The sequence below is a fragment of the Lissotriton helveticus genome, chromosome 3_1 (assembly GCF_964261635.1).
Source record: "Lissotriton helveticus chromosome 3_1, aLisHel1.1, whole genome shotgun sequence".
NCBI classification, from domain to species: Eukaryota; Metazoa; Chordata; class Amphibia; order Caudata; family Salamandridae; genus Lissotriton; species Lissotriton helveticus.
The window spans coordinates 1,309,937,015-1,309,962,707 of NC_136061.1; the positions used below are offsets into that span (position 1 = coordinate 1,309,937,015).

At 48.3% G+C, this 25,693-nt stretch overlaps 1 protein-coding gene across 2 annotated transcripts in view; it reads left to right on the plus strand.

The window, feature by feature from the left end:
- ZBTB44 (zinc finger and BTB domain containing 44) overlaps positions 1-25,693 on the plus strand; it is a 287,794-nt gene that overhangs the window by 141,004 nt on the left and 121,097 nt on the right. For both annotated transcript variants that reach the window (XM_078681945.1, XM_078681946.1), the window contains exon 3: positions 7,216-7,300. In XM_078681945.1, coding sequence (XP_078538071.1) covers positions 7,216-7,300 — 85 coding nt within the window. The remainder of the gene's footprint in view (positions 1-7,215; positions 7,301-25,693) is intronic.

Here is a 25,693-nt window from a genome sequence, read left to right on the forward strand (position 1 = left end):
CTATGTAACTGAGCTACAGTCACAATAATAACTGTATCAGGAGTAACCATATCAGTAGTAGGAGCCGTAATAATTCTAATGGGACTTGCTACATTTTTTTGTAGAGCAGTAGGCATTGGAATGTATTTGTACTTGGCTCTCCTGCTCCCATATCTTCCGTTCGTCTGGTTATTTGTAAATCAAATGTAGGAGGTCTGGATTGTGAGGGGGACGTGATTTGAATTGTGCCCAGGTGGCAGTTAGATGGCTTTTGCCTTTTTTATGGCCCTCTACTCCTTGGAGGTATTTTACAGTCCAAGAGATTATTCTCTGGTTTCCAGAGTTGAGGCAAGCCAGACTGTCTTGTCTACAGGAGCACACCCGTAACTGATTCCAAAGAGTGTACAGCCATTGTTAATGTATGCCTCAGGTGGATTTGCACAGACAGAAATTGTACACCAGGGGCCATATTACAGAGAGTGCCCTGGGGGCACTACAAGCGTTTGCGCCTTCTTTGCCTGCCCCTGGGGCACTTTGGTATCACAGAAGGGACTGCAGACGCTTGTGCGGCTCCTTTGGTAATGCTGATCGTGCTGGGGCACATAAAGCGCCAGTGCTAAATGCAGGTGCGTTCCCTCATTTGCGTGGGAGCGTCCGCTATGCAAATGAGGTAATCCCTTTACCTCTGTGCCCATGCCGTATTACAGACATGGGTACAGAGGCAAAGAAACTGTCAGGAGGCGCACTGACAGTGCTCCGCCTAAAATGTGCGCACTGTCAGTGCGCCCCATGAGAGAAGCCCTCTGCAGGAGGGAAAGGGGGTCCTATGGACCCCACCGATATCCCTTTGCAGGCGGGTGCAATCTGTAATCCCCCTTCAAAGTGCAGTCGGGTTGCCGCCTGCACAGTGAAAATGGAGCAGCTGCTTCAAAGACTCTCTGTATTTCAGTTGAATGCTCTGCCCCAGGGCAGCATGAGTGCGCGCCTGCCCTGGGGGCAGCGCATTTTATTATATGGCGCACTTTCTCTCCATGTGCCCAGCACATCTGTTTTAAGGTGCGCCAGGCGCAAACAGAGAAAGTGCGCCCTAATACATAATATGGCCCCAGGTCTCCAGTCGCGAGGTCATATAGTTCTCAAGTCATTTCCCCTTCTGCCCTCCGTCGGGGCCTATTATTTATGTGAGGCGGCAAGGTCCCCAAGTGATAGTTCAAATATTTACTTCTTATCCTGCAGTTTAGAAGTTTTCCCAGGTATTGCTGTGTTGTCCGGGTTATGTAACTGTTTAATTACAACAGACACGGGAGCGCTTTTTTAGGGCTGCCCTGTCTTCTAATAAGGATGCTGCTTTGGTGGTGTTTTTGACAGCTCTTTTGAAAGTATCATGGCTCGCAGCTGCCTGCCATAGTTCATCCAACTCTAACAGGACAATTATTTCGTCAAGATAATCTCATGCTGGTAAATTCGATCTTTTGGAGATTTCCTCCCATATGTGGTGGTTGATTGTATTGCCCTCAGAGGTTGTAAACTTGTGGCAGAAGATGGCAAATGCTGCGCTTCTGGCTTGAGACTGTTTAGTTAGCCCAAACTCCAGCCTAATCTGGGCTGGGGAGATGTGATGGGGGAGCTGAAAGATTTGGCTGTATATTCGTGCAATTGTATTGTCTTTGTTTTTCTTCTCTCTGTAATTTTTATTTTCATCGTTCTTGTCATGAGTTTTCTTTTTGTTCGACAATTGATTGAAACACACGTACTCTCAGCATGGTGTCCTCTCTCTTGTTCCTTTCTGCATGCTCCATTTCGATTCCAGCCAATGGTTAGCAGTATTTTTAAATTGACCCCTAATTCTTTTAGGTTCATTCTCTATTGCAACACAATATTATTCATCCAATGCCTCAAACGGTACTGGTCTAGATTGTGCTTTTCTCCCACGCATCTTTCGTCTCAAATATTCAAGCTTCCTTAACATTAAATAAACCCTCTAAAACAAATTGCATGTTTTTGTCATTGGTAATATCATTCCATTCTTTTAACCATAGACGCCTATGAAAACCCCAATTAAACATTATTTTATAAGCAGGAAAATATTCTGAAGGCATCTCTTCACCCCCAATCTTAGGAACATTAGGCTTTTTGAGCATGGATCCCATTTTCACTCGACCAGATCCAAAAAAAGTACACCAAAAAAGTAACAAACAAGCATTTGCAATGCAATAGGTCTCGCATTAGGAAAGTGTGAACTATTGGTATTGTAAATGACACATTTTTTTAATATGTGTTGGCTTTGAAAATATATAAATTAATAGCATTGTTATTCACAAAGCCAATAGCTTACACTTTCCTAATGCAAGTCCTTTTGGCTATGGCAATGCTTGTTGGTAGCAAGCAAGGACAGTGCTGTTGTGGTGCTCAGTGATGATGTGGTTGGGCTGAGTGATGTGGTGGTGTATTAGAGTGATGTGGTGGTGTCCCAGAGTGATGTGGTGGTGTCCCAAAGTGATGTGGTGGTGTCCCAGAGTGATGTGGTGGTGTCCCAGAGTGATGTGGTGGTGCACCTGAGTGATGTGGTGGTGCCCCGAGTGATGTGGTGGTGCCCCGAGTGATGTGGTGATGTCCCTGAGTGGTGTGGTGGTGTCCCTTAGTGGTGTGATGGTGTCCCCGAGTAATGTGGTGGTGTCCCTGAGTGGTGTGATGGTGTCCATGAGTGGTGTCATGGTGTCCCCGAGTGATGTGGTGGTGTCCCCGAGTGATGTGGTGATGTCCCCGAGTGATGTGGTGGTTTCCCCGAGTGATGTGGTGGTGTCCCAGAGTGATGTGGTGGTGTCCCAGAGTGATGTGGCGGCGTCCCTGAGTGATATGGCGGCGTCCCTGAGTGATATGGCGGCGTCCCTGAGTGATATGGCGGCGTCCCTGAGTGATGTGGCGGTGTCCCTGAGTGATGTGGCGGTGTTCCTGAGTGATGTGGTGGTGCCCCTGAGTGGTGCCCCTGAGTGATGTGGTGGTGCCCCTGAGTGGTGCCCCTGAGTGATGTGATGGTGCCCCCGAGTGATGTGGTGGTGCCCCCGAGTGATGTGGTGGTGCCCCTGAGTGATGTGGTGGTGCCCCTGAGTGATGTGGTGGTGCCCCTGAGTGATGTGGTGGTGTTCCTGAGTGATGTGGTGGTGTTCCTGAGTGATGTGGTGGTGTTCCCGAGTGATGTGGTGGTGTCCCGAGTGATGTGGTGGTGTCCCAGAGTCATGTGGTGGTGTCCCCGAGTGATGTGGTGATGTCCCTGAGTGGTGTGGTGGTGTCCCTGAGTGGTGTGATGGTGTCCCAGAGTGATGTGGTGGTGCACCTGAGTGATGTGGTGGTGCCCCGAGTGATGTGGTGGTGCCCCTGAGTGGTGCCCCTGAGTGATGTGATGGTGCCCCCGAGTGATGTGGTGGTGCCCCCGAGTGATGTGGTGGTGCCCCTGAGTGATGTGGTGGTGCCCCTGAGTGATGTGGTGGTGTTCCTGAGTGATGTGGTGGTGTTCCTGAGTGATGTGGTGGTGTTCCTGAGTGATGTGGTGGTGTCCCCGAGTGATGTGGTGGTGTCCCAGAGTCATGTGGTGGTGTCCCCGAGTGATGTGGTGATGTCCCTGAGTGGTGTGGTGGTGTCCCTGAGTGGTGTGATGGTGTCCCCGAGTGATGTGGTGGTGTCCCCGAGTGATGTGGTGGTGTCCCAGAGTGATGTGGCGGCGTCCCTGAGTGATATGGCGGCGGCCCTGAGTGATATGGCGGCGGCCCTGAGTGATATGGCGGCGTCCCTGAGTGATGTGGCGGTGTCCCTGAGTGATGTGGCGGTGTTCCTGAGTGATGTGGTGGTGCCCCTGAGTGATGTGGTGGTGCCCCTGAGTGGTGCCCCTGAGTGATGTGATGGTGCCCCTGAGTGATGTGGTGGTGCCCCCGAGTGATGTGGTGGTGCCCCCGAGTGATGTGGTGGTGCCCCCGAGTGATGTGGTGGTGCCCCCGAGTGATGTGGTGGTGCCCCCGAGTGATGTGGTGGTGCCCCTGAGTGATGTGGTGGTGTTCCTGAGTGATGTGGCGGTGTTCCTGAGTGATGTGGTGGTGCCCCTGAGTGATGTGGTGGTGCCCCTGAGTGGTGCCCCTGAGTGATGTGATGGTGCCCCTGAGTGATGTGGTGGTGCCCCCGAGTGATGTGGTGGTGCCCCCGAGTGATGTGGTGGTGCCCCCGAGTGATGTGGTGGTGCCCCCGAGTGATGTGGTGGTGCCCCTGAGTGATGTGGTGGTGTTCCTGAGTGATGTGGTGGTGTTCCTGAGTGATGTGGTGGTGTCCCCGAGTGATGTGGTGGTGTCCCGAGTGATGTGGTGGTGTCCCAGAGTCATGTGGTGGTGTCCCCGAGTGATGTGGTGGTGTCCCCGAGTGATGTGGTGGTGTCCCCGAGTGATGTGGTGGTGTTCCAGAGTGATTAGGTCAGAGAATGTTAAGAATATTGCATGGGAGAAAGGAACACATACTGTATGGGAAATAGGGAGGTATAGTGTATGGGAGATAGGACAGCCTAAGAAATGAGGCATCATGTATGAGGCAAATTCAGGGAGACTGTAAAAAACTGGAAGGCAGCGCATATAGGAGAAAGAAAGTCTGGTTGAATGGGAGAAGACTACAGACTGTATGGGAGTAAGGAAGGTAGGTTGTATGGGATAATGTATGATAGAGTGCATGTGTTAAAAGGGGATACAGTGTATGCAAAATAAAATATTTGTATGGAAGACAAATAGACTAATGGAGAAAGGAGAGCAGATTCTGGGAGAAGTTATGACAGAAGGCACATCCTAAAAACTGTTTATGGGAGAACAGAAGGCAGAGACTAAGGGGAAAGTTACACCCTACTGCATGGAAGAAAGGATGAGAGATCATGAAAAAGCAACAGTAGACCTTAAGACAGAACAAAAGGTAGTGTGTATCGGGGAACAGGAAATAGAAAGGAGGGGTTATGGGAGAAAGGGAGGCAGCGAGCAAGGGTAAAAGTAAGACAGAGAGCATGAGAGAAAGAAAAGCTGACATGGGAAAAAGGAAAGCAGAGAGCAAGGAAGAAGGGAAGGCAGACTTCATGGGAGAGAGTAAGGCAGACAGAATGGAAAAAAGGGAAGGCTGACAGTATGGGAGAAAGGGAAAAAGGAGCTAGAAAGCATGGGAGAAAGGAAGGCTGAGATCTTGGGTGACAGCAAGGCAGACATGGGAAAAGGAAGGTGAAGGGCATGGGGAAAGGGAAGCAGAGTGAGAGGGAAAAACGAAGGCAGAGTGCATGGGAAAAATAAAGACGGACAGCAAGGGAGAAAATATGGGAGAGTGCATGGGAGAAAGGAAGGCAGAGATCATGGGAGAAGAAAAGCAGAGTGCATGAGAAACTTGGGGCACACTGCACAGAAAAGAATGTAAGGTAGACTAGGAGAATGTAAGCAAACGTTATCACATAAAGCAAAGAGCGTATGTGAAAAAAGAAGGCAGATTATGTGACAAAAGGGAAGGCAAAGAATGGCAGTAAGGAAGACGGCGTGTGGGAGGAAACAAAGGAGAACATAGGAGAAAAGAAAGCAGAGAGTGCCAAAAAATGAAAGAAGAATACAGAGCAGAATGGAAAACAGAGAGCACGGAAAAATGAAAGTGAATTAAGAATGTGGGAAAGAAAAGGCAGAGAGCTGTGAGAGAAAGGAAAGCAGGTATTGGGAGGGGAAAAATTAGAGTGAATGGGGAAAGGAAAGTAACCTATGGAAACAAGGTTGAAAGCGAGAGAGAGGGGAAGAAACAGAGGTAAGGAGAGAGAGAGCTGGATGAAGAACAGACCATGAAAACAAATAAATAAAGGCTCACGAGAGCGAGGCCAGCAAGTTCTGGAGCGCATTCCTTTGAAGACTGATTGGGGGGGGGAGCGGCTTCCTTTGAAGTCTAATGCCGGGGCTCAGACAAATGGTGTTGTGCGAGCAGCTTCCTTTCAAGTCTGATGGGGGGGAGGAGAGGGGGGGGGGCGGGGAGCAAATGGCGAGCGCGCGCCCGGCGCACATGCACTGGCCATAATCCGCATTCCAAAGCCCTCTTGGTAGGATTTTCTGGTGCCCCTCTATATCTCTCGCAAAGCGATTGCTTACGCAATAGCTAGGCTCGACCTAAAAACAACTAACGGATCACTGCATGGCTATGGCAAAGTTCAACCAATCACATCATTACTACAGCAGCAACTAATGACAGCGCAGCTCACTATGACATTTTACCAATCCCAATTTGACTTCTTAGTAACAGTCAACCAACTATAGCGCGGAGAGCCATTTGATTGTTAACGATCACAGTGCAACCAGTGCTTTAAATGGGCCTTCTCCTAGGACAAGGGGAGTAACTGTACTCATGGGGGCCTTGCCTAGACAAAGCTGGTGCTACTTATTTTCTCCTGCCTTGGCAGCACTTTTCACATGACCTGCTCCGATTTTGCAATACTGAGATGAGTTGCACAGGAGCGCCAGAACAGCACGGGTGGCTCCGGATATCAGAGGTGCAAACCTCAATAATTAACAGACCCTTCACAGCAGACGCCCTGTTTGGAAGTGAGGTAGACTAATCACTTCAACAAATAAAGAAGGAAAATGAGACGCCGGGGCTATGGGAGCCCTACAACAGAGGGGCACCTTCAAAAGATGAGGTTTTAACCTCAGGAGACCCACAGGAAGGGTAGTTTTCTCAAAAGACCAAAATAATAGTCGACGAAGCTGCCAAAGAAAAGGAAAAAAAACAAAGAAATTCTGGACCCAACCTCTGAATGGCGGAATAATGCACAGCATGTGAATCCAGAAAGCTCTTCAAGCTGGCACACATACTTTTTTAGCATATTACCAAGCTCTGTACCTAAATGTTAGGTGTTTTGTGCTTGAGATTACTGAGATGGTAACTACATATTCTGTACATTTTGAATACAACAAAGCTGTCCATACTAGAGAACAAGTGTTACACGTAAGCAGCATTTCCTTCTTAATTCACCAATCCCTTTGTGAATGATGTGTCTTATAATGCTTACTCTAGAAGTCTTTTCGAATTTGAATCCACAGCCTCTTGACTGACTGGTTGGCTTGTAACTAATGAAAAGCACTTGCAACGCAAGTGTATTTGCAGTCTTACTGCTGAACCAGAATAAAATTACTTGAACCGTACTGATTTTACCTTTTCCTTTGTAGACTAACTAGGTTTGTTTTTATCTTGATACAGGCTCCATCGATGAAGGGGTTACTGAGGGACTACCCACACTCCAAAGCACCAGTGGCCCAAATGTTCACCCAGACGATGATGATCGGTATGTTGCTAAGTAGAGCACAAACTGTCCATTGCTAAATATTGTTCTACCTTCGATGCACTGCTGTGTTTGACTCAGAATTTTTGTAGACTTGCACATGTGTGTATGTTGTGCAGTACTGTGAGGAAGGTCCGGTTGAAACTCAGAAAAAAAAGTGTAAAGGTAACCGAAAATCTTAAAGGCAACACCAAACCTTCAAGTCTAGAAATAAAGCTTGCCTGGAGTAAATGACCTCGAGAGCAAAACACTAAAGTTTGATAGGTCACTAACAGTGCCATCTGATTGCATGCCTCCGAAGCGTTCTTCTATATGTTGAAATAGACCCCCCTTTATGTTTCTCAGAAATCAAATTTCAATAGAAAGATGTATAGATTCACTTTGGACCAAATCGAAATTAAATTTGGTCTGGATGTGAGGCTTGAACCAAGTTTCCATTTTTACTGATAAAGTAAGCAAAGCCGTGTAACCTAACCTCTTTGCCCGGATATTATTATCATTTATTATTTTACAGCACTACACTCTACATTGAATCGTTCAAGACCCTTGTTTCTTATTTTACAAACTTGAAAAGTCTTCTTTGTAGGACTTTGAGACACTGGATCCCCATGAGTGATCTTAAAATTATTGTGATGAACCACACATGCTTATTTACTAGTGCTTCTGAATATAGTGAAATATAATTAGCCTTTTAAAATGATGGTAAATGATCACAGAGCTCTTTAGTTGGCGCAGGACATCTCCCTTAGACTTGAAGTGACAAAGTTAATTGAGAAATTATGAGTAAACTTAATATTTAGTAGCTACATATCCCCTTAGCTATCAGTAGTAAAAATGAATGCTGGCACAGTTGGGGAACGAAGCAGCTTCATATTTTAGCCGTACATCAAACTGACAAAAGAGATGTTCCTTTGGGTGAATGATTACTTCTGGCAAGAACGAGAAATAGTTATGATGTCAAAGTGTCTCTTTGATATTGGACAAGGCGTTATAGAGGTATTATTTAGTACATACGCATCTTTTTATGAATCATACTGCTGCAAAAATAAAATTAACATGCACTCTCTATTTTAGTATGAATATCAGGGATTTCCTACGTTGATCCTAGATGGTCAGTTTTCAGGATACTAACTGAATTTGTAAATAAGTCCCACTTAGTTTCATTGTAAGTAAATTGTTCTTATATGGCTATCTTGAAAATCTGGCCTGTATCCGGTCCTATTGCATCTACGTTAGTCACCCCTAGTACATAAAAATCTATAGACATTTCTAGATCACCACATTTTTTCTGGGGGACTGTTTTCTTTGGTCGGTAATATGCTAAAAATATTTTCCAGTTTTAAAACGTATGCATGTTTTTAACAGCCTGAATAAAGTACACATTGCTGATCTAGATTAGGCTCTATCTTCATTGCTATATTGAGGTGCTGTAATTGTATCAATACTTTGTTAAACTTTCTAAAATTCTTCTTTAGTTGGTTTTGTCGGTTTTGCAGTGTTAAAATGAAAATCACATACCTCTTGTATGTAGTTCATTGATGTTGTGTGAATTACGAAACATTCAAAGAATTTTGTTATAACTGTATAAAGTAAAATTATTAGCCACTGTAAAGAGTCCTTTATAGCCCCTGACTGCAACTTCCTTTATGGTTACCATACTATTTTATATTAGCAGTACATACTAACTACTTCACAATTTCTGCTCATCTCAGCCTATTCTGGGCTGTTACACACCAAGTTTACAGAGGAAACAGGCTCTCAAATTGCTTATCCTCCTGTATATGAAGTGTAAGGTGATTCCAAGATTGCATTGAACACGTACAGCATTTTCTGCATTAAACACCACGGGGAGGTTGAGGGAGAAATAGAAAAGGGAACCTCAGGACTTCAAGAAAAAACAGCTGAAGCAAGATTGTTGCAGGTCTAGGAAAGGTGATCATCTCCAAGCAATGACTGATGCAGTCAAGAGAGATTTTTGAGATTGATTAGATTGAGTCCTCATCTTGCATCAGGTGCTGGGAGCAACCTGCAAATTGTATCCACATTGTGTCAGAATGCTTGATTTTCAGATATTTTTGACAGTGGTCACCGATGCCCTACCAAGCATTTTGAGTTCCAAAATGAAATTGAACAGGAATTGTACAATGTGGGCTTATGTTCACCCTAGAGATTTCTCAGCATGCTTATATGATCATCTTCCTGGCACTAATTCATGTAGAATGATGGTACCAAAATGAAGTAGCATTGGTATAATAATTCAATTTATATAACCCATCTGCCATTTGATTGGTCTTGTAGCACTCTTGAATGCCTGGGCGTCGTTTCCTTATCACAGATCAGGTTTGTGTGAAGTAGGCCATTTATTTTGATCTCAGTAGGTGAACAATTATCTGATGGCTTGTCCGAAGCCTGTCTGCTTTTGGGACAGCATTGTACCTTTGCGGCCATGTTATGTACATGCTGATATGGAGTGGTCTTTTTAAGACAGTTGGCCGATTCTGTAAAGTATGCTATAGTAAGGATTATGGGGTGTACTGTTGAGACAGCAACATTTGCAGCTCCATTCTTAGTTTCCCTTGAACTTTGCAGGGAGATAATAAGGCCGGAATTAACAATTCTGTCTGGTTGTTACTTGGTTACTCAAGTTAATCTGTTGGACCTGGATTTGCAGGGTCAGGTATTCGATTATTCTGCGGAGTTTGAAAGAAAAAGTCATAGAGACATGCCTCATTTCCCAGCATCTGGCTGTACAAGAAGTGCCATCACTGAACTTCCCATCATCTATCTCTTCAGGAAATGACATCATTGATCCTACGCCAACACCTAAAAAGCTGACCTCATTTCCCAACATCCACCCCTACAGGAAGTGCCCTCAGTGCGTCTCTCACCACCCGATTTTCAGGACATGAGATCACGTCACTTCTCAGCATCCACCTTTTGGGGAAGTGACCTCAATCCCATTGTGACATTACTGGTTTCGCACCAAAACCATATTTAAAAGTAGAAGCTAGAAAATCAGACTTCATTTCCCAGCATCTACGTCTACAGGATGTACCATCACTGCATCTCCCAGCATCCACCTCTTCAATAAGTATCAGGAATACCTTCCAACCTGAAACTTCTTGCCTCCACCATACTTGGGTCAAACTGCTGAGGGTGTCCCAATACCGGGAGTTCAGAGCAAATGGGAAAACACAGAAAGCATGACCTGTTTAGGCCTGTTGGTCAGGGAAAGACAAGGGTGTTTGGACTTGTTAGGGTATGGAAGGGCCTTATGCCAGGCACACGCTCACACCACATCCTTTCAACACACAGACACACACTCATACATATCCCAATTAGTACCATATACACTCAAATTACCAACACAACTTCAAACTGATGCTCTTGAATGCATGCTCTGCAGTACTCCATGCCCCAGACATTTGTGACCTCATTATTTTCCACCAGCTTGTTGCACTCTTCATCACAAAAAAATGGTTCACACGCACATTCTAGATTACTAGTTCCAAGAGCTCACAGCATCCAGCCTGCGGACCACACAAATAAGAAAGGAGTCTTGCCATCATCCATAAGCCTTCCTTGTTCTGCACCCTAGGCAAGCAAGCAGCACTTCACTCCATGCAGCACCTTACAAACCGCTTTCTACTCTTCACAAATCAACATACTCCAAAGGCCACATATTCAACATTTGTCTTTTTATCATCACTAATCCATGTGAACAGTCACACTCCAACTATAACATGCAGGTACAAGCCAAAGCCTTCTTCATATTCGTACTCTAAACACTCTGCTGACAAAATACACTCGCTCCGCAGGCAGGTAAGAAGATGGAAAGAAAACTAAACCCCAATAACCTTCCTACCAAGTCACTCCACGCATCACCCAGACCACTCATTAGCCAAGGACAAGTACAATACCAACACCATCAGGATGCTAACACAATTTCATTGTAAGTAAATTATTCCTATATGGATTTCATGAGATTCTGGTCTGAATCCAGCCCTGTTGGATCTGCAATAGACATCCCGAGTTTATACAAATCTATAGGAATTTCTAGAGTAGGCAAGTACTGTACCAACACCGTCAGTGAAGCTGCCAATAGGACACTCATCAAGTCAATCAAGCTGTTCATCAAACCTCTACCTGACCCTCCTGTTTTATGGTCCACATACAAGTGCAGTGCTACCAACCTCTTTTTCAGTGAAGTAATACAGAAGATGCGACAGCACATTGGCAAAATCAATACTGTAGTGGCCATTGTGAGAAAGTGGCTTGGTATATGCTGTCCAGTAATTAAAGTGGGCACCCTGTACCAATCCACACGACCCTTATGATATATTCGGTCAAAGATAACCTTATTGAAAGCTATCCTAGTGGTAGCTATGGAGAGCAGCCTTCAGGTTTAATGTTGAAGGAATGTAAAGCAGCTTGTTTCCCCAGCATATCACCTCCTGAATGACTAAATGAAGGAGAACCAAACAGTAGTTATCTAAAAATATGTATTCATTAATAAAACACTCTCTACTATCCTCTGCTCGAGGATGGAACACAAAGCACACAATACGAGATCAATAGAACAGTTGTAAGTAGCACAATACACAGTGGGCTCCAGGGGTAGACTGAACCATAACCTAAAATAGTGGTATAATAGGTCACAACTGAGATCAAGACAAGGTCTGGACCACATACAATCGCTGGGACCCCAAGGAACTACCCAAGGTGCGTAGACGGGGACCCCACAGAGGCCGGGTGCAGTGTAGGAACATGACTGCGGGCTCCGTACAATTCTATGGGGCAGTTGCGGTTACACTTTTAAAGTTTAAGGACCCTTCTAGGAGGACTTCGAACAAATCCTTTGGAACTTAAGAGTTTAGGGTGCCACCCCACCCGTGGATATCATAGTACCCGAATTACCTATCCTGGGAAGGCAGGTGCATAGGTCTGAAGTGGTGTCGGAAACCTCAGTCGTTCTCTATGGAAGGAAGCGAAGAAGTACTGCAGCTGTGAAGGTGAAAAAGGTCTGGTGGAATCCAAGCCTGGATTCTGAAAAGAAGGAACCTGAAAGCAGAGGGGACAGAGTCTGGGTCACTTCAGAGTGGGGTTGGTAGACGAATGCCCACCGTTGTCGGGTGCTTCAGGTGCGTAGAAGGGATGCTGGACTCTGCAGCCACGAGGACCAGGAGACGTCGAGGACGACAAGGAGCCGGAGGTGAACTGTCCCACGAAGGATGTCAAGTGCTGAGGGGTCAGTGGCAGGCAGGAGCACCAATAAGCTTTGGCAACAGCAACCCACACAGGAAAGACAAACAGGTTACGGTGTGGACCAGCAAGGTCCAGGGGACTCCCCAAGCAATGGATAGTCCGAGCTTGTCTGGAGCAACCAGGAAAGCCCAAGAACAATCAAGATGACCCACAGGTCGAATAACCAGGAGTCGCAAGGGGACCTCGAGCTAGATTGCAAAACACCAGCCCACGGAGCACATGGTGCGAGGAGGCCGGAGTTCTTTCGTGCAAATACTGCTCAGGACTTCACGGAGTCCAGTCCACAAGCTCGGGAATCGCCAACAAGCATATGCACTTGCAATTGGACACGGTGCACAGGGGTTCGGGTTACGTAACCCCCACGAGGAATACTAGCCTCAAACTCAGGGAGGGAGCAGATCAACCTCAGGGACCGTCAGGAACCCACCTCCTGTGTTTCTGAAATCTTCAGAGTCCGCAGGAGCTGAGGAGCAGCAGACCAGTCAGTTGCGCTTTAGGTGCCTGCAAAGCAGGTGAGTAACTCCTTTACTCCAAGGGAGATTCTTCTGTTGTCTTAAGTGCACCACAGGTCCTGCACTGAGCCTGTATGGAGCAAAGGGGGACGAAGTCGAGCCCAGTCGCAGTCCAGCGAAATCCAAGGTGTCCAGACGGTCGAAGGTCAGTGGTTTCTTCTTGTGGAATCTTGTCCACGTAAAATCTAAAGTCTTACAGCCAGGTAAGCCCTTTTGTACCCACGGGAGAGGGTTGGACAGATTCAGGGGATCCTCCTAAGGGAGGGGCAGGTCATAGGGCTGGCTACACCCATGTTCTTTGTCTAGTTTTGCGCCAGAGCAGGAGCCAATGGCTCCCTGAACTGGTTTGAGCTGAACTATGCACAGGGACACCAAATGTGCCCCCAGTGCAGACTTTCAGGCACTCTGAGTGCACCCACCCAGCCCCAATACACTAAACCCTGGCTGGGAGGTTGTCACACCTCCCTGTGACAGGATGCCTATTGTGCTGCCTTCCTCTGCTCGAGCTTGGCTCAGCAGCAGGAGGGCAGAAATGTGTCTCTGGCTGGCAGCATCCATTTTGTGCTGTCTGGGTCGAGGAGTCTGGTACCGGCAAGACCGGTGACCCCATGAAGCTCACTTCTGAAGGGTGGAATCATACCTCCCACACCAGTTACTGGTGTCGAGGTATGATTCCAAGGTGTTTGATACCAAACACAATATGTTTCTATGCAGGCATTTTCGAGATAGCATTTACAGCAAGGTTATCATGCACCTCTACCTATATGTCTGGCTGAGACGCAGACAACCAGCGAGAATGGTTTCTAAAGGCTGCAGAGGGGCTCTGCTCATACAGGGGCACCCTCTCACATAAAACCCAGCAACCTACCTTCAGGATTGATAAGGCCTTGATATAGGGGTGACTTATTTATTTATTTCAGAGTTTTATAGAGCGCGGACAAGACCCTTGCGGGTATCGAAGCGCTTTACTGTACATGGGTATAGTGATAGCATAAGTCCAAGAAGAGTACATAATGCCAAAGGGCAATCGTAGAGCAGGTCAATAGGAATGGGCCTGAAGTGTAAAGGTAATACAGTGCAGTAAAGTAAGTAAAAATAAAAATAACATCATTGAGAATGATAACAAGAGGAACAAAAAGATTATTATTATGTTTTTTGAGGGAATTTTACATTATACATACATAAGTAGTGTAACATATTCATACAGCTCGGTACAGTAATTACACAATCTTTAGAAACAAGATTCTTAAGCATACAGTATGAGGCTATATTTCAATTGTTCGATGTCCAGTCCAAACTTTTAGTATCTTTGGGACAGCAATACATCAAGCATTGGGGCAGCATAGTTCTCCAGTCACAGTGGGCAGGAGGGAGCAAAATAAAACAATACAGTGTCTCAGATACCAGTACAGAACACTACTGCTCTTAGTGGCACTTCACCCATGTGGATCAGCAGCGACTGGCAAAAAAAATTATTGTGCAATAATGTTCTGCCACAGGAGCGCTGTTACTTGGATAGGCATATGTCAGAGAAACAGAGTTACATATTTAATTCTCCTATCCCATCTTCCCTAGGCATTGTTGACTCCTCATCGTCACCCTCCCCAGACATCCTTTGGCCTAGAGGACATTGGTACCAGTTCCGCATATATAGATGACTGTTCCTGACAATACACAAGGTCCTTTATCCATTCTTTGAATTTCGGAGCTCTCCCCCGCCTCCATCTGCAAGCAATTCTACGTTTCGCTAATAGGAGGGCAATGTCTACAAATTTTTTGAGCTGTTTAGGAATGTGCATTGTGTATCCTAATAGCATCACCAAGGGGTCCATGTCAAGTGTAGTGCCCACCATTCGTTCGAGTGCCACATGGACCTGCGTCCAATATGCATGTATAGCTGGACATTCCCACGCCAGGTGTATGAATCCTGCCCCATCTCTCGGACATCTTGCACATCTTTCATTATCTAAAAGTGGAACCGATATTTTTTAGCAGGAGTGTAGTACACACGTTGCAGACATTTGTAGTGTATAACCTTGAATCTACAACTAGCAGACACATTTTCTGTAATAGTGCAGCAATACTTCCACTGCTCATCTGATACCTCCTGACCCAAGTCTTCCGACCAATGGCCACGAGCTGATCCGGTAATACCTGTTCTGCCCGCCCGTATTGTTCTGTACAGCTTCGATACTAGATGTTTCCCGTCTGGGGAGCTAAGGATGAGCTGCAATGGGGCAAAGGTGTCCGGCTCACAAGGAAAGTCTGGAAGTAACATCCACATTCCCTGTCGGAGGCGAACATATAAAAAGATCTCCAATGGGGTGGGTTGAGTATCATGGAACATCTGTTCCCATGTCCGAAAGTGACCACCAGAAAACAAATCTCCCCATGTATTGATTTGCAGCCACTTACACATGGCCCTAAACCCCGTTTCCTGCAGGAGGACCATGCTCGGATGGTAAATGAGGGGGAGGCGCGGTGAATATAGTAGGTGTACTCCCATGATGCGTGCTATACGCCTCCAGGCATCTATTGTGCATGTAACCGTTGTAAAAGGTGTTTCCACAGCACTGAGCGGGCCGCGTATGATGCCACTAAGTGGAATAGGGCGAGCCACCCAATCTTCAACAGCTTTTTGGGGCATAAATGGTGTAGGCGCCATCCAGTGATAAGCATAGTGAGCCTGCGTGCTAAGATAGTAAAGCTCAAAATCCGGGATATCAAACCCTCCCTGATCATTTGGCTGTGTGATGATTGTCCATTTGAGACGAGGCTGTCTACCTCCTCATACCAAAGGTATCAATTCAGACCGTAACGATTTTAAAAAATGAGAGCCAGAGTAGTATGGGATATTGAGGAAGAAGTACAAGAATTGGGGGAGTATCACCATCTTAAGAGGAACAAAAAGAAGATGACAATAGCAAACTGAGGAGAAACGGTAACGAAAGATAGACTGCTTAGGTGGACTAGATTGATACAATGTACATATGTAGTTGCGGAAACCAAGGTCTGTGTTTAAGAGAATTTTGCCATAAGAATGCCTTTTACTTCCTGTTTGAAGGCAGCAGTGGAGGGGTTCAGTCTTGTTTCCGGGGTGAGGGTATTCCAAATCCTGGGAGCCATTCCAGAGAAGGAGCGTTTGTACGTTTTTTTTCTTGTTGGACCTTCGTGGCTTCATTAGATATAGTGAACCTATATCTAAAGTAAGTGGGCAAGCACCATCTTACACAGGCAGCAGTAGGAAACCTAGAGTTCCATTTTGCATGGCTTCTCATGGGTGGCATAATACATGCTTCATCCCATGAGAGCCCTCTGGGGTACCTATACCCTGGGTACATGGTGTACCATATACTAAGAACTTATAAAGGTATCCAATCTGGAGTGTACCAAAGTACATGTTTGTCAATTTAAGGCAGAAAGCAGATATACTGGGGTCCTGATTAGCAGGATCCCAGTCAGACTAGTCAAAAACAATGAGACATTAAGCTAAAAAAGTGGGGGTAACCATAAGAAGCAGATACTACTTTCCTACACAACCCCCCATGTCTTGCAGATCTCACTGATATACTCAACTTCCTCAAAGACAACTCAAATGAAGATGATGTCCATCATCAAAGCCCTTTCTGGAGAACCTCTTTAATGCCTTCTGACAGTTTTCAATGCCTCCGTCGCTCAAGACCAAGAGATACATGGCTGTTACACTATAAACCAAATAACGTTATTGCAAATATATAATTTTTTTGCTGCGTATAATAGATATTTCGGCTTGTCAGTGTAAAGTGTAAAAAGTAACGCAATATTAGTCGCTATGAGTACCTGTGAAACAAGAAACATTCAGAAAAGGGCTAGCGAGTAGCATTAATTGTCAACATTTCATATCTCCTGCTTTGCAGCTTTGATAGTGTATTGCCAAACAGGTCCTGGTCTGACAAAGGAATACTGTACCTTACATCGCATGAAAAATAAATCCAGTGGTGGTGTTTCAGCACATAAATGCCAACCCTCCCTATTTAGGCGGGAGACTACCGATATCTGAAAGAAACAGTTAGTTATAGATTCATTACCTTAGAATTACCCCCAGGCGTTAGACTGGATCCTGAAAGTTTTTCGTCAGGAGTACCCCTGCAAGTCCTAAGGTGGCGTGGCCGACTCCGCGTTTGCCGTCGGCATCGTGGTCGCTGGGATGTTGTTGCGGTAGCTACATCGCTGCCCTTGCGTGTTGACGTCAGTTCTTTCTTTTTCCGTGCCAGCAAGTGCAGATCCGGAGAGAGCGATACCCCCAGTAATTTTTTAACTGAGCTTTTTTGCCGACTTCGTTGTTTTTTGAGTCCATACGACTCGTGGTGCTCGAGGGATGCCCAGGTTTAAGGCTTGCGGTTCCTGTAACCGACTTATGTCGGTGACAGATCCGCACCTCCTGTGCCTCTACTGCCTGGAGCTCGACCACGACCCCAAGTCGTGCTCAGACTGCCCAACCATGGCCCCGAAGTCTTTGCGGGAGCGGTCCCGAAAGCTACACAAGGCCCGGCAGTCGGCTCCGCGTCGTTCGAGGTGCCCGTCGCGGAGGTAGTCGAGGGACAGATCTCGGAGCCAACACCATTCTTCCTCTAAGTCTTCGCACTCGGTCTCAGGTAAGTTGAAGCACAATAAGAAGTCAAAGAAACATCGTCGCTCTTTGACTTCTCCTGGTCCGTCGGCCGATGCGGGTGGTGCCCCTCCCACGGCTCCGCGTGCGGAGCCCGTAGGGTCGGTTCCGGCTTCCCTGAACCAGGAGTGACCCCTGCCCAGCTTTGTCAGTTCTACGAAGCAATGCACGCCATCTTTAAGCAGCCCGACTCCGCTGGCGTGCCTTCGGGCCCCGCGGACTCGGCTGGTGGCCCTGAGCCTGAGGCGGCGGCTTTGGCTTAGGTGCCGCAAGGTCCCCTTGGATCCAGGCCTGGGTCCGGATCGGCGCCAGTCAACCTCGTTACACCTCCCACTGCGCCGATTCCACCGGCACCATGTCTGCTACCGGCGTCGGCTGTGTCCCCAACCGATGTCGACTCCGGCCTCCACCTCGAGGTTGACATGAAGCCGGACCAGCGTCGACTGATGCCGGATCCGATGCCGGCGGGTACTTTTGTGCCCCTGTTCTACCCTGGCTCTTTGAGACCAGATTGGCAGCCAGAGGAGGGTGAGGATTGGGAGGGGCCTGGGCACCCTTTAACCGACCAGTTGGTGTACGAACAGAACTGGCTAGAGGAACTGCGGGAAGACAGTGGTCTGGATACCTCACCAGAACTTGGTATGTTGTCTCCTCCTACTGTGGCTAGGGAGGAGGGAGCATCATACGTAGTGGTGTTGCGTAGAGCGGCCGAGGCTCTCCACCTCGCTACCTACAGTGGCAGTAGTCAGGACTAACCTCCTGACAGAGGTCCTTCAACCGACAGCGAGCTCTTCGGAGCCCCTGATGCCGTTTAATGAAGCCCTCACGGTCATCCTTTTGGTCACTTGGTCCAGGCCCAACACGGGCTCCTGTGAACAGGATGATTGCCTGACTCCACCGCCCGGCCATGGGTGACACCACTTTCCTCTCCCAACACCCAACCCCTGAGAGCTTGGAGGTTCAAGCCTCCACTTCTAAAGGCGCCTTCCCTACTGCACCACCCGAGAGGGAATCCAAAAAGCTGGATCACCTTGGGAAGAAACTGTTTTCTTCCGCCAGCTTGGGACTGCGGTTGGTAAACACTGCATGTCTGTAGGGCTGTTACACCTACTCTGTGTGGGATACCTTGGCGCAGGTGCTGCCTCTGTGCCCGGAGGAGGCCCGGGCCATATTCTCCTGTGCAGTTGCCGAAGGAAAAGACGCAGCGAAGTTCCACACTTCCACGTCAGTAGCCCATCGACGCTACACTTGGTTGCGTTCAACTGTTTTTTCCGGGGATGTCCAATCCACCCTTATGGACATGCTCTTCAATGGCCATCGCCTTTTCTGCGACAAGGCAGACAAGGCGCTACAGCACTCTAAGGACTCTTGGGCTACGGCCAGGTCCTTGGGCCTCTCCACCACCCGCCCTGCGCAGACTGCCTTTTGTGGCTACGGAAGGCGTGCCCCGCTATGTCCCGCCCAGAGCCACAGGCAGGCACATGCTGTTCAGTCCTAGCACGGCCAGGGACATGGAAACCACTGTCGGGGTTCTGGGGGTCAACGGCCGGGCCAGTCCACCACAGCCCCCTCAGCAGCAGCCTCCAAACCCTCCTAGTCCGACCTTTCACGGCCACCAAACACCAGTGGGCGGCATGATCTGCCATCACCTCCCCCACTGGCGCACCATCACGTCGGACAGGTGGGTTTTGCAAATAGTCCGAAGGGGCTACTCCCTCCCCTTCGAGACTACCTCCCTCGATGCCACCTCAGTACCATTGCATGACAGAGGATCACCTGGCCCTTCTCCAACAGGACGTTTTGGCACTCTTTGCCAAGGGTGCCATTGAGCGCGTTCCTGCCCCAGAAGTAGGTCGTGGTTGCTATTCCCACTACTTTCTGGTACCCAAGAAGGACAAAGGCCTGCGTCCTATCTTGGATCTCAGAAACGTTAACCGCTTCCTCCGGAAGGAGAAGTTCAAAATGGTGACGCTCGCTCAGGTCTTGTCTGCCCTCGACCCTGGAGACTGGATGGTAGTGTTGGACTTGCAGTATGCTTACTTTCACATCCCCGTCCTGCCGGCCCACCGGCGTTACCCGCGGTTCACGTAAGGCCACGAGCACTTTCAGTTTACCATGCTCCCCTTTGGCCTTACCAGGCCCCTCGGGTGTTCACAAAAGTGAAGGCGGTGGTCACAGCTCATCTGCACAGATCAGGAGTTCCAGTCTTCCCCTATCTCAACGACTGGCTGTTGAAGGCGAGCTCACCCCAGGCTGTCGTCTCCCACCTCCAGACTACCGCCAACCTCCTGCATTCGCTGGGATTCTCCATAGGCGAGTCAGTCACACCTGATCCCCGCTCAGAAGCTCCTGTTCATCAGAGCAGTTCTGGACACAACGAAGTTCCGGGTTTATCCTCCCGAACAGCGAGTCCGGGATATTCGGGTTATGATTCCGATGTTTCAGCCCTTATCCTGAGTTTCGGTCAGGATGACCCTGAGGCTGCTGTGCCTCATGGCCTCCTGCATCCTGCTGGTTGATCATACCAGGTGGCATATGGGGGCTCTGCCGTGGAACCTGAAGTTCCTGTGGGCGCAGCTTCAGGGGAATCTGTCCGATTGCGTCCAGATCTTAAAGGGCACTGCACAACAATTGCAGTGGTGGCTAACAAACCAGGATTGGGTCAAAGGCAGTTCCCTCTCCCTTCCATAACCAGAACACACAGTGTTGACAGACTCATCCCTTCTAGAATGGGGCGGCCACATGGGAGAGGCGGAGATCAGATGCCTCTGGTCTCCGGCGGAGTGTGGGCTCCACATCAACCTTCTGGAGCTTCGGGCGATCTGTCTTGCACTGAAAGCATTCCTTCCCTCTGTCCGGGGAAGAGTAGTGCAGGTGTTCATGGAAAACACCATTGCCATGTGGTACTGCAACAAACAAGGCGGTTGAGGTAGTGGACCCTATGTCAAGTGCCCTCTGCCTCTGAACATGGCTGGAACATCAGGGCATGTCCCTGGTGGTTCAACACCTGGCAGGTTCACTGAACGCAAGGGTGGACAAACTCAGCCACAGGTGCATGATGGATCATGAATGGCGTCTTCACTCTGAGGTGGTGCAAGGTCTCTTTCAGTAGGGGGGAGAGCCTTGGTTAGATCTATTCGCCACCGAAGAGAACGCGCAATGTCAGTATTTCTCCGTGTTGGAATTTCCAAGGCGGCACTCGCTATTTCTGCCTATACCACTTCTACCCTGAGTGCTGAATAAGATCAAGAGTGGCCGGGCCCAAGTCATTCTTGTGGCTCTGGATTGGGCACGAAGAGTCTGGTATCCCGAGCTGCTCAACATGGCCATTTATCTTCCGATCCGACTGCCTCTTCAGGAGGATCTTCTGTCGCAGCAGCAGGGGACGGTCCTCCACCTGAACCGGTCCAGCCTCCACCTCCTTGCGTGGGGATTGAGTGGCGGCAGTTGACGTTCTTTGACCTGCCTTCCGAAGTTTGTGATGTCATTTTGGCAGCCGGGTTTCCCTTCATTAAGACTCTATACACCTGCAGATAGAACACATTTGTGGCATGGTGCAGGCTGTGTATCCCACAGCAAAGGCTGTGTATCCCCTTTCTGCCCCTCTTTCTGAGGCTCTCTGGTTCCTCCTTTCTTTGGCCCAGCAGGGCTCCTGTCTGGGCACTCTTAAGGGATACCTCTGGGCCATTTCAGCCTTCCTTAGGCTCCCTGATCAGCTTTCTCTTTTTAAGTCCCCTGTTGTAAATAGATTCCTTAAGGGCAATACTTTTCCTCCAGTTCCCTTCATAATGCCCCAGTGGGACTTGAACTTGGTTCTGACCTATCTTAAGTGTGCTCCCTTTGAGCCACTGCAGAACTGTCCTCTCAGACTTCTCACTTTGAAAACTGCCTCTCTGGTGGCCATCACGTCTGCACGCAGGGTGAGTAAGCTACAAGCTCTGTCTTCCAAGCCTCCCTTTCTGGCTGTCCATCCGGACAAGGTCGTCCTTAGAACTAGACCTTCCTTTCTTCCCAAGGTGGTTACTTCTTTCCAAATTGGCCAAACCATCACTTTGACCACCTTCTTTCTGCCTCCGCATCCTTCGAAAGAGGAAGAGGGACTCCACCGTCTAGATCCAAAACGTGCGCTTTCCTTCTACTTGGATCGCACCAAACAATTCCAGGTGGATGACCAGCTCTTTTTTGGTTACGTGGGCGCTAAGAAAGGTCGGGCCATGCACAAACGGACTATCTCCAGGTGGGTTGTTCTGTGCATCAAAGCCAGTCGTTCTTTGGCTGTGCAGGAGCCTCCAGTAGGGCTACGCACCCATTCCACCTGGGCGATGGTAGCTACTACTGCTTTGGAACGAGAAGTCCCCCTAAATTACATCCATCAGGCAGCTACGTGGGCAGCGTTCAACAAATACTACTGCCTGGACAGCCAAGTCCGGAGAGACGGCTTCTTTTGCCATTCTGTTCTCCAGGACTTTTTGGTGTGTACTTAGTTTGCAGACCCACCTCCGGGGTTGGTATTGCTGGGGTATCTATTCTAAGGTAAGGAATCTATAACTAACTGTTTCTTTCAGATGAACAAGTTACTTACCTTCAGTAACGATATATCTGTAAGAAACATTGGTTAGTTATAGATTCCTTACCGCCCCACCCATCCTCCCCGTTCAGCTAACTGACTTCTAGGGTTAAGGGCATCCTTTCAGGGCCCTAGTTTTGTGCATCAGTGGTCAGTGTCTTGCATGCCTCTCTGCTTCTGGCGTGGAAAGTCGTGTACAGAACTGATGTCAGCACGCGTCTATGTAGCTGCTGCGACGTCATCCCAGCGACCAAGATGCTGACGACGAATGCGGAGTCGACCGACGCCACCTTTGGACGCTCAGGGGTACTGCTGACAAAAAACTTCCAGATCCAGTATGACACATGGGGGTAATTCTAAGGTGAGGAATCTATAACTAACCTATGTTTCTTACAGATATATTGTTACCGAAGGTAAGTAACTTGTTCTTTAAGGCTAGTCTCCCGCCTCCCGATTCCTTTATTCAAAAACCTGATTCCTCTTGGGCTTCTGCTGACTAGGACTGGTCTACTGAGACTCGTTGTAATCACTGCCAGTAACCTGCTCTTGGAGGCTAGTGCACCATATTTTTGTCACAAGCTCTCTGTCTGCCATAGCGCTTTCTCTGTACTTCTGACAGTTGAGGGGAAAAAAACTTGTATCTGCATTTCTGCTTATCCGGTCATGCAGCAGCACCCTTTCATGTCCCATAGGGCCTACCGATGATTAGAACATTACGCGTTACACAATGCCGATCTGCATACGTATTTTTGCAATCACTGCTTACTGTAGAGATCTGTTGTGGAATGTTATCTTTTTTATTGGCAGTTTTTTAATGCCAGGAAGAATATGTCACTGGTCACTGTTTAGAACAGGGCATAATGTACGTATATCCGAGGGGTATAGGCAGTATGATTTATGGGATTGTACAGGGGCGGGAGCAGGTGGTGCAGAAGGAACGGAATCTGAAACCTCGAGTATCGATTTTAAGGAGGGTTTTATTTTTATATATGCTTTCCTTCGTCTTCTAGAAAGTCTTTTTCTTGCGAACTCGTCCGGATCCGTTTTCACGCCTCTGGGGAAGCCTGGGAATTCCAGGGTGGTTCTGCCACGTAGGGGAGATGTTTCTGCCACAATATCCGCCTCCGGTGACTCCCGCAGTAGTCGCCGGGACAGTAAGCAAAGGAAAAGAAGAGCAATTACTCGGACGTCCGGTATAGGGTATTCGGGGCCGGGAGTGAGGAGAAACCCAGTGCGCATGTGTACATACAATAACTAGTACAGTGCCGGTAGTGCTCGTGAGGGGGAAGTTACTGGGAGACTGTACACGTATTTACACAGGCTTTCAGTCGGTAGGCTGGCCACGCCGTCCCACCCAACCCGCAACTTTGCCCCGTACCTGTGTTAGCCACGCTCCTCCCGCGGGAGCGTGGCGGGGCGATTCGCAAAGCCGTTGGACTCCTGGCTTGATGTCCACACCTGGGCTCGTCTGGGCTTCCTCTTCTTCTTCTCCACGACTCTTCGACTCCACCCGTCTTCTCCACTCCGAAACACCTACTTCCTCTGGGGAAACGCCGTTCGTCGTCTTCCGGGTTCCTCCTCGCTTTGACTCCGTGACACTCCAGATGGGCGGAGTCTCGTGCTCCTGAAATGCAGAATTAAAGGTGCCTTGTTCCTTTTCGTCCTCGTAATCCCAGCGGTGTGCAGTGCCTGCAAGTAGCCACTCCTCTGGGTAAGGGGAGGTAGGCTGTTGAAAGGGAACAGAAAGGGGCGACAAGGGAACAGCTGACCACCAATCCAGGGAATTATCAAGTTCCTCACAGGAGTGACCCGCCCCGTCACACACCTCCCCCCCTGGATTCTCCCGATCGGGGAGAGGAAAGATCATTGAGAGGTAATCCGCATTCCCGTTTTCTGTGCCCTTTTTATGTTGCACAGAAAAAGAGTAGGGCTGGAGGGATAGGAACCACCTGAGTACTCTTGCATTCAATGTCCTGTTTTGGTACATCCATTTCAATGGAGCATGATCTGTTTGGAGGATGAATGTCTTCCCTTCCAGATAATATTGCAATTTATCAATGGCCCATTTGATGGCCAGGCACTCACGTTCCACTGTGGAATATTTACACTCCCTGGGGAACAGCTTACGGCTGGCATATAGAATGGGGTGCTCTACACCATCGTCGCCCACCTGTGACAGTACAGCCCCTATTCCTACGTCTGAAGCGTCAGTAGCAAGTATGAAGGTTTTGGCGAAATTGGGAGACTCCAATACTGGGGCGGTTGTGATGATATGTTTCAATCCTTCAAAAGCGTCCTGTGCTTCCCGAGAGGGGGTTTGTATTTCTTTGGGCTGGACGTCTTTCCTTAGGAGGTCCGTGAGGGGAGCGGCCACCTCAGCGAATCTAGGGATGAACCGCCTGTAATACCCCAGAAGCCCCAGGGAGGCTCTTAGTTCTCTTTTGTTGATCGGAAAACATGTATTCCTAATGGCTTTCACCTTTTCCGCTTGGGGTGCAATGGTTCCATCACCTAGGACATACCCCAAGTAGTTGACCCTGGTGAAGGCTGCACGGGATTTCTTTGAGTTGATATGTAGCCCGGCTTGTCGTAGTGCTGATAGAATGATATGTAGGTGCCTCAGGTGTTCCTCCCATGTTTTGCTGTATATCACTATGTCGTTCAAGTAGGCCGAACTAAACGAAGGGTAGGGTTGTAAGACTTGATTCATGAGGCCCTGAAAGGTGGCAGGTGCCCCGTGTAATCCAAAAGGAAGAACCGTGAACTCGTATAGTCCTTCATCCGTGATGAAGGCGGTCTTCTTTCGGTCTTCTTCACGGCACCTGCCAATACCCCTTTGTGAGATCAAGGGTAGTGATAAAAACAGCGTCCCCTAGTTTGTCAACCAATTCATCGACGCGGGGTATGGGGTACGCATCGAAGGTAGAGATGGCATTAAGGGCTCTGAAATCCATACAATACCGCTTGGATCCATCAGGCTTTGGGATCATCAGGATCAGGGAGGCCCAACTGCTTTTGGACTGTCGGATCACGCCTAGTTTTAGTATATCCAGGACCTCCTTTCTCACGGCTTCCCACCTGGACGCAGGGATTCTATACGGCCGTTGCTTCACCATCTTTCCTGGGGCCGTTTCAATACTGTGTTCCACCAAGGTTGTCTTCCCTGGGACGTCTGAAAAGATGTCGGAAAAGGGACGTATGACATCGTGTAGCTCCTTCATCTGGTCAGTAAGGTCTTGATTTATGACGAGGTGTTTTTTCATCGACGCCTTCTCCGGCATAATAGGGACAACCAGGTTGGTTCCGCGCGGGATTGGACCAATCCACTTCTTTAATAAGTTGATGTGGTAGCATTGGGTTTTAGAGGGGGAAAGCCGCAGTCGGTATGTGGTGTTCCCTATAGT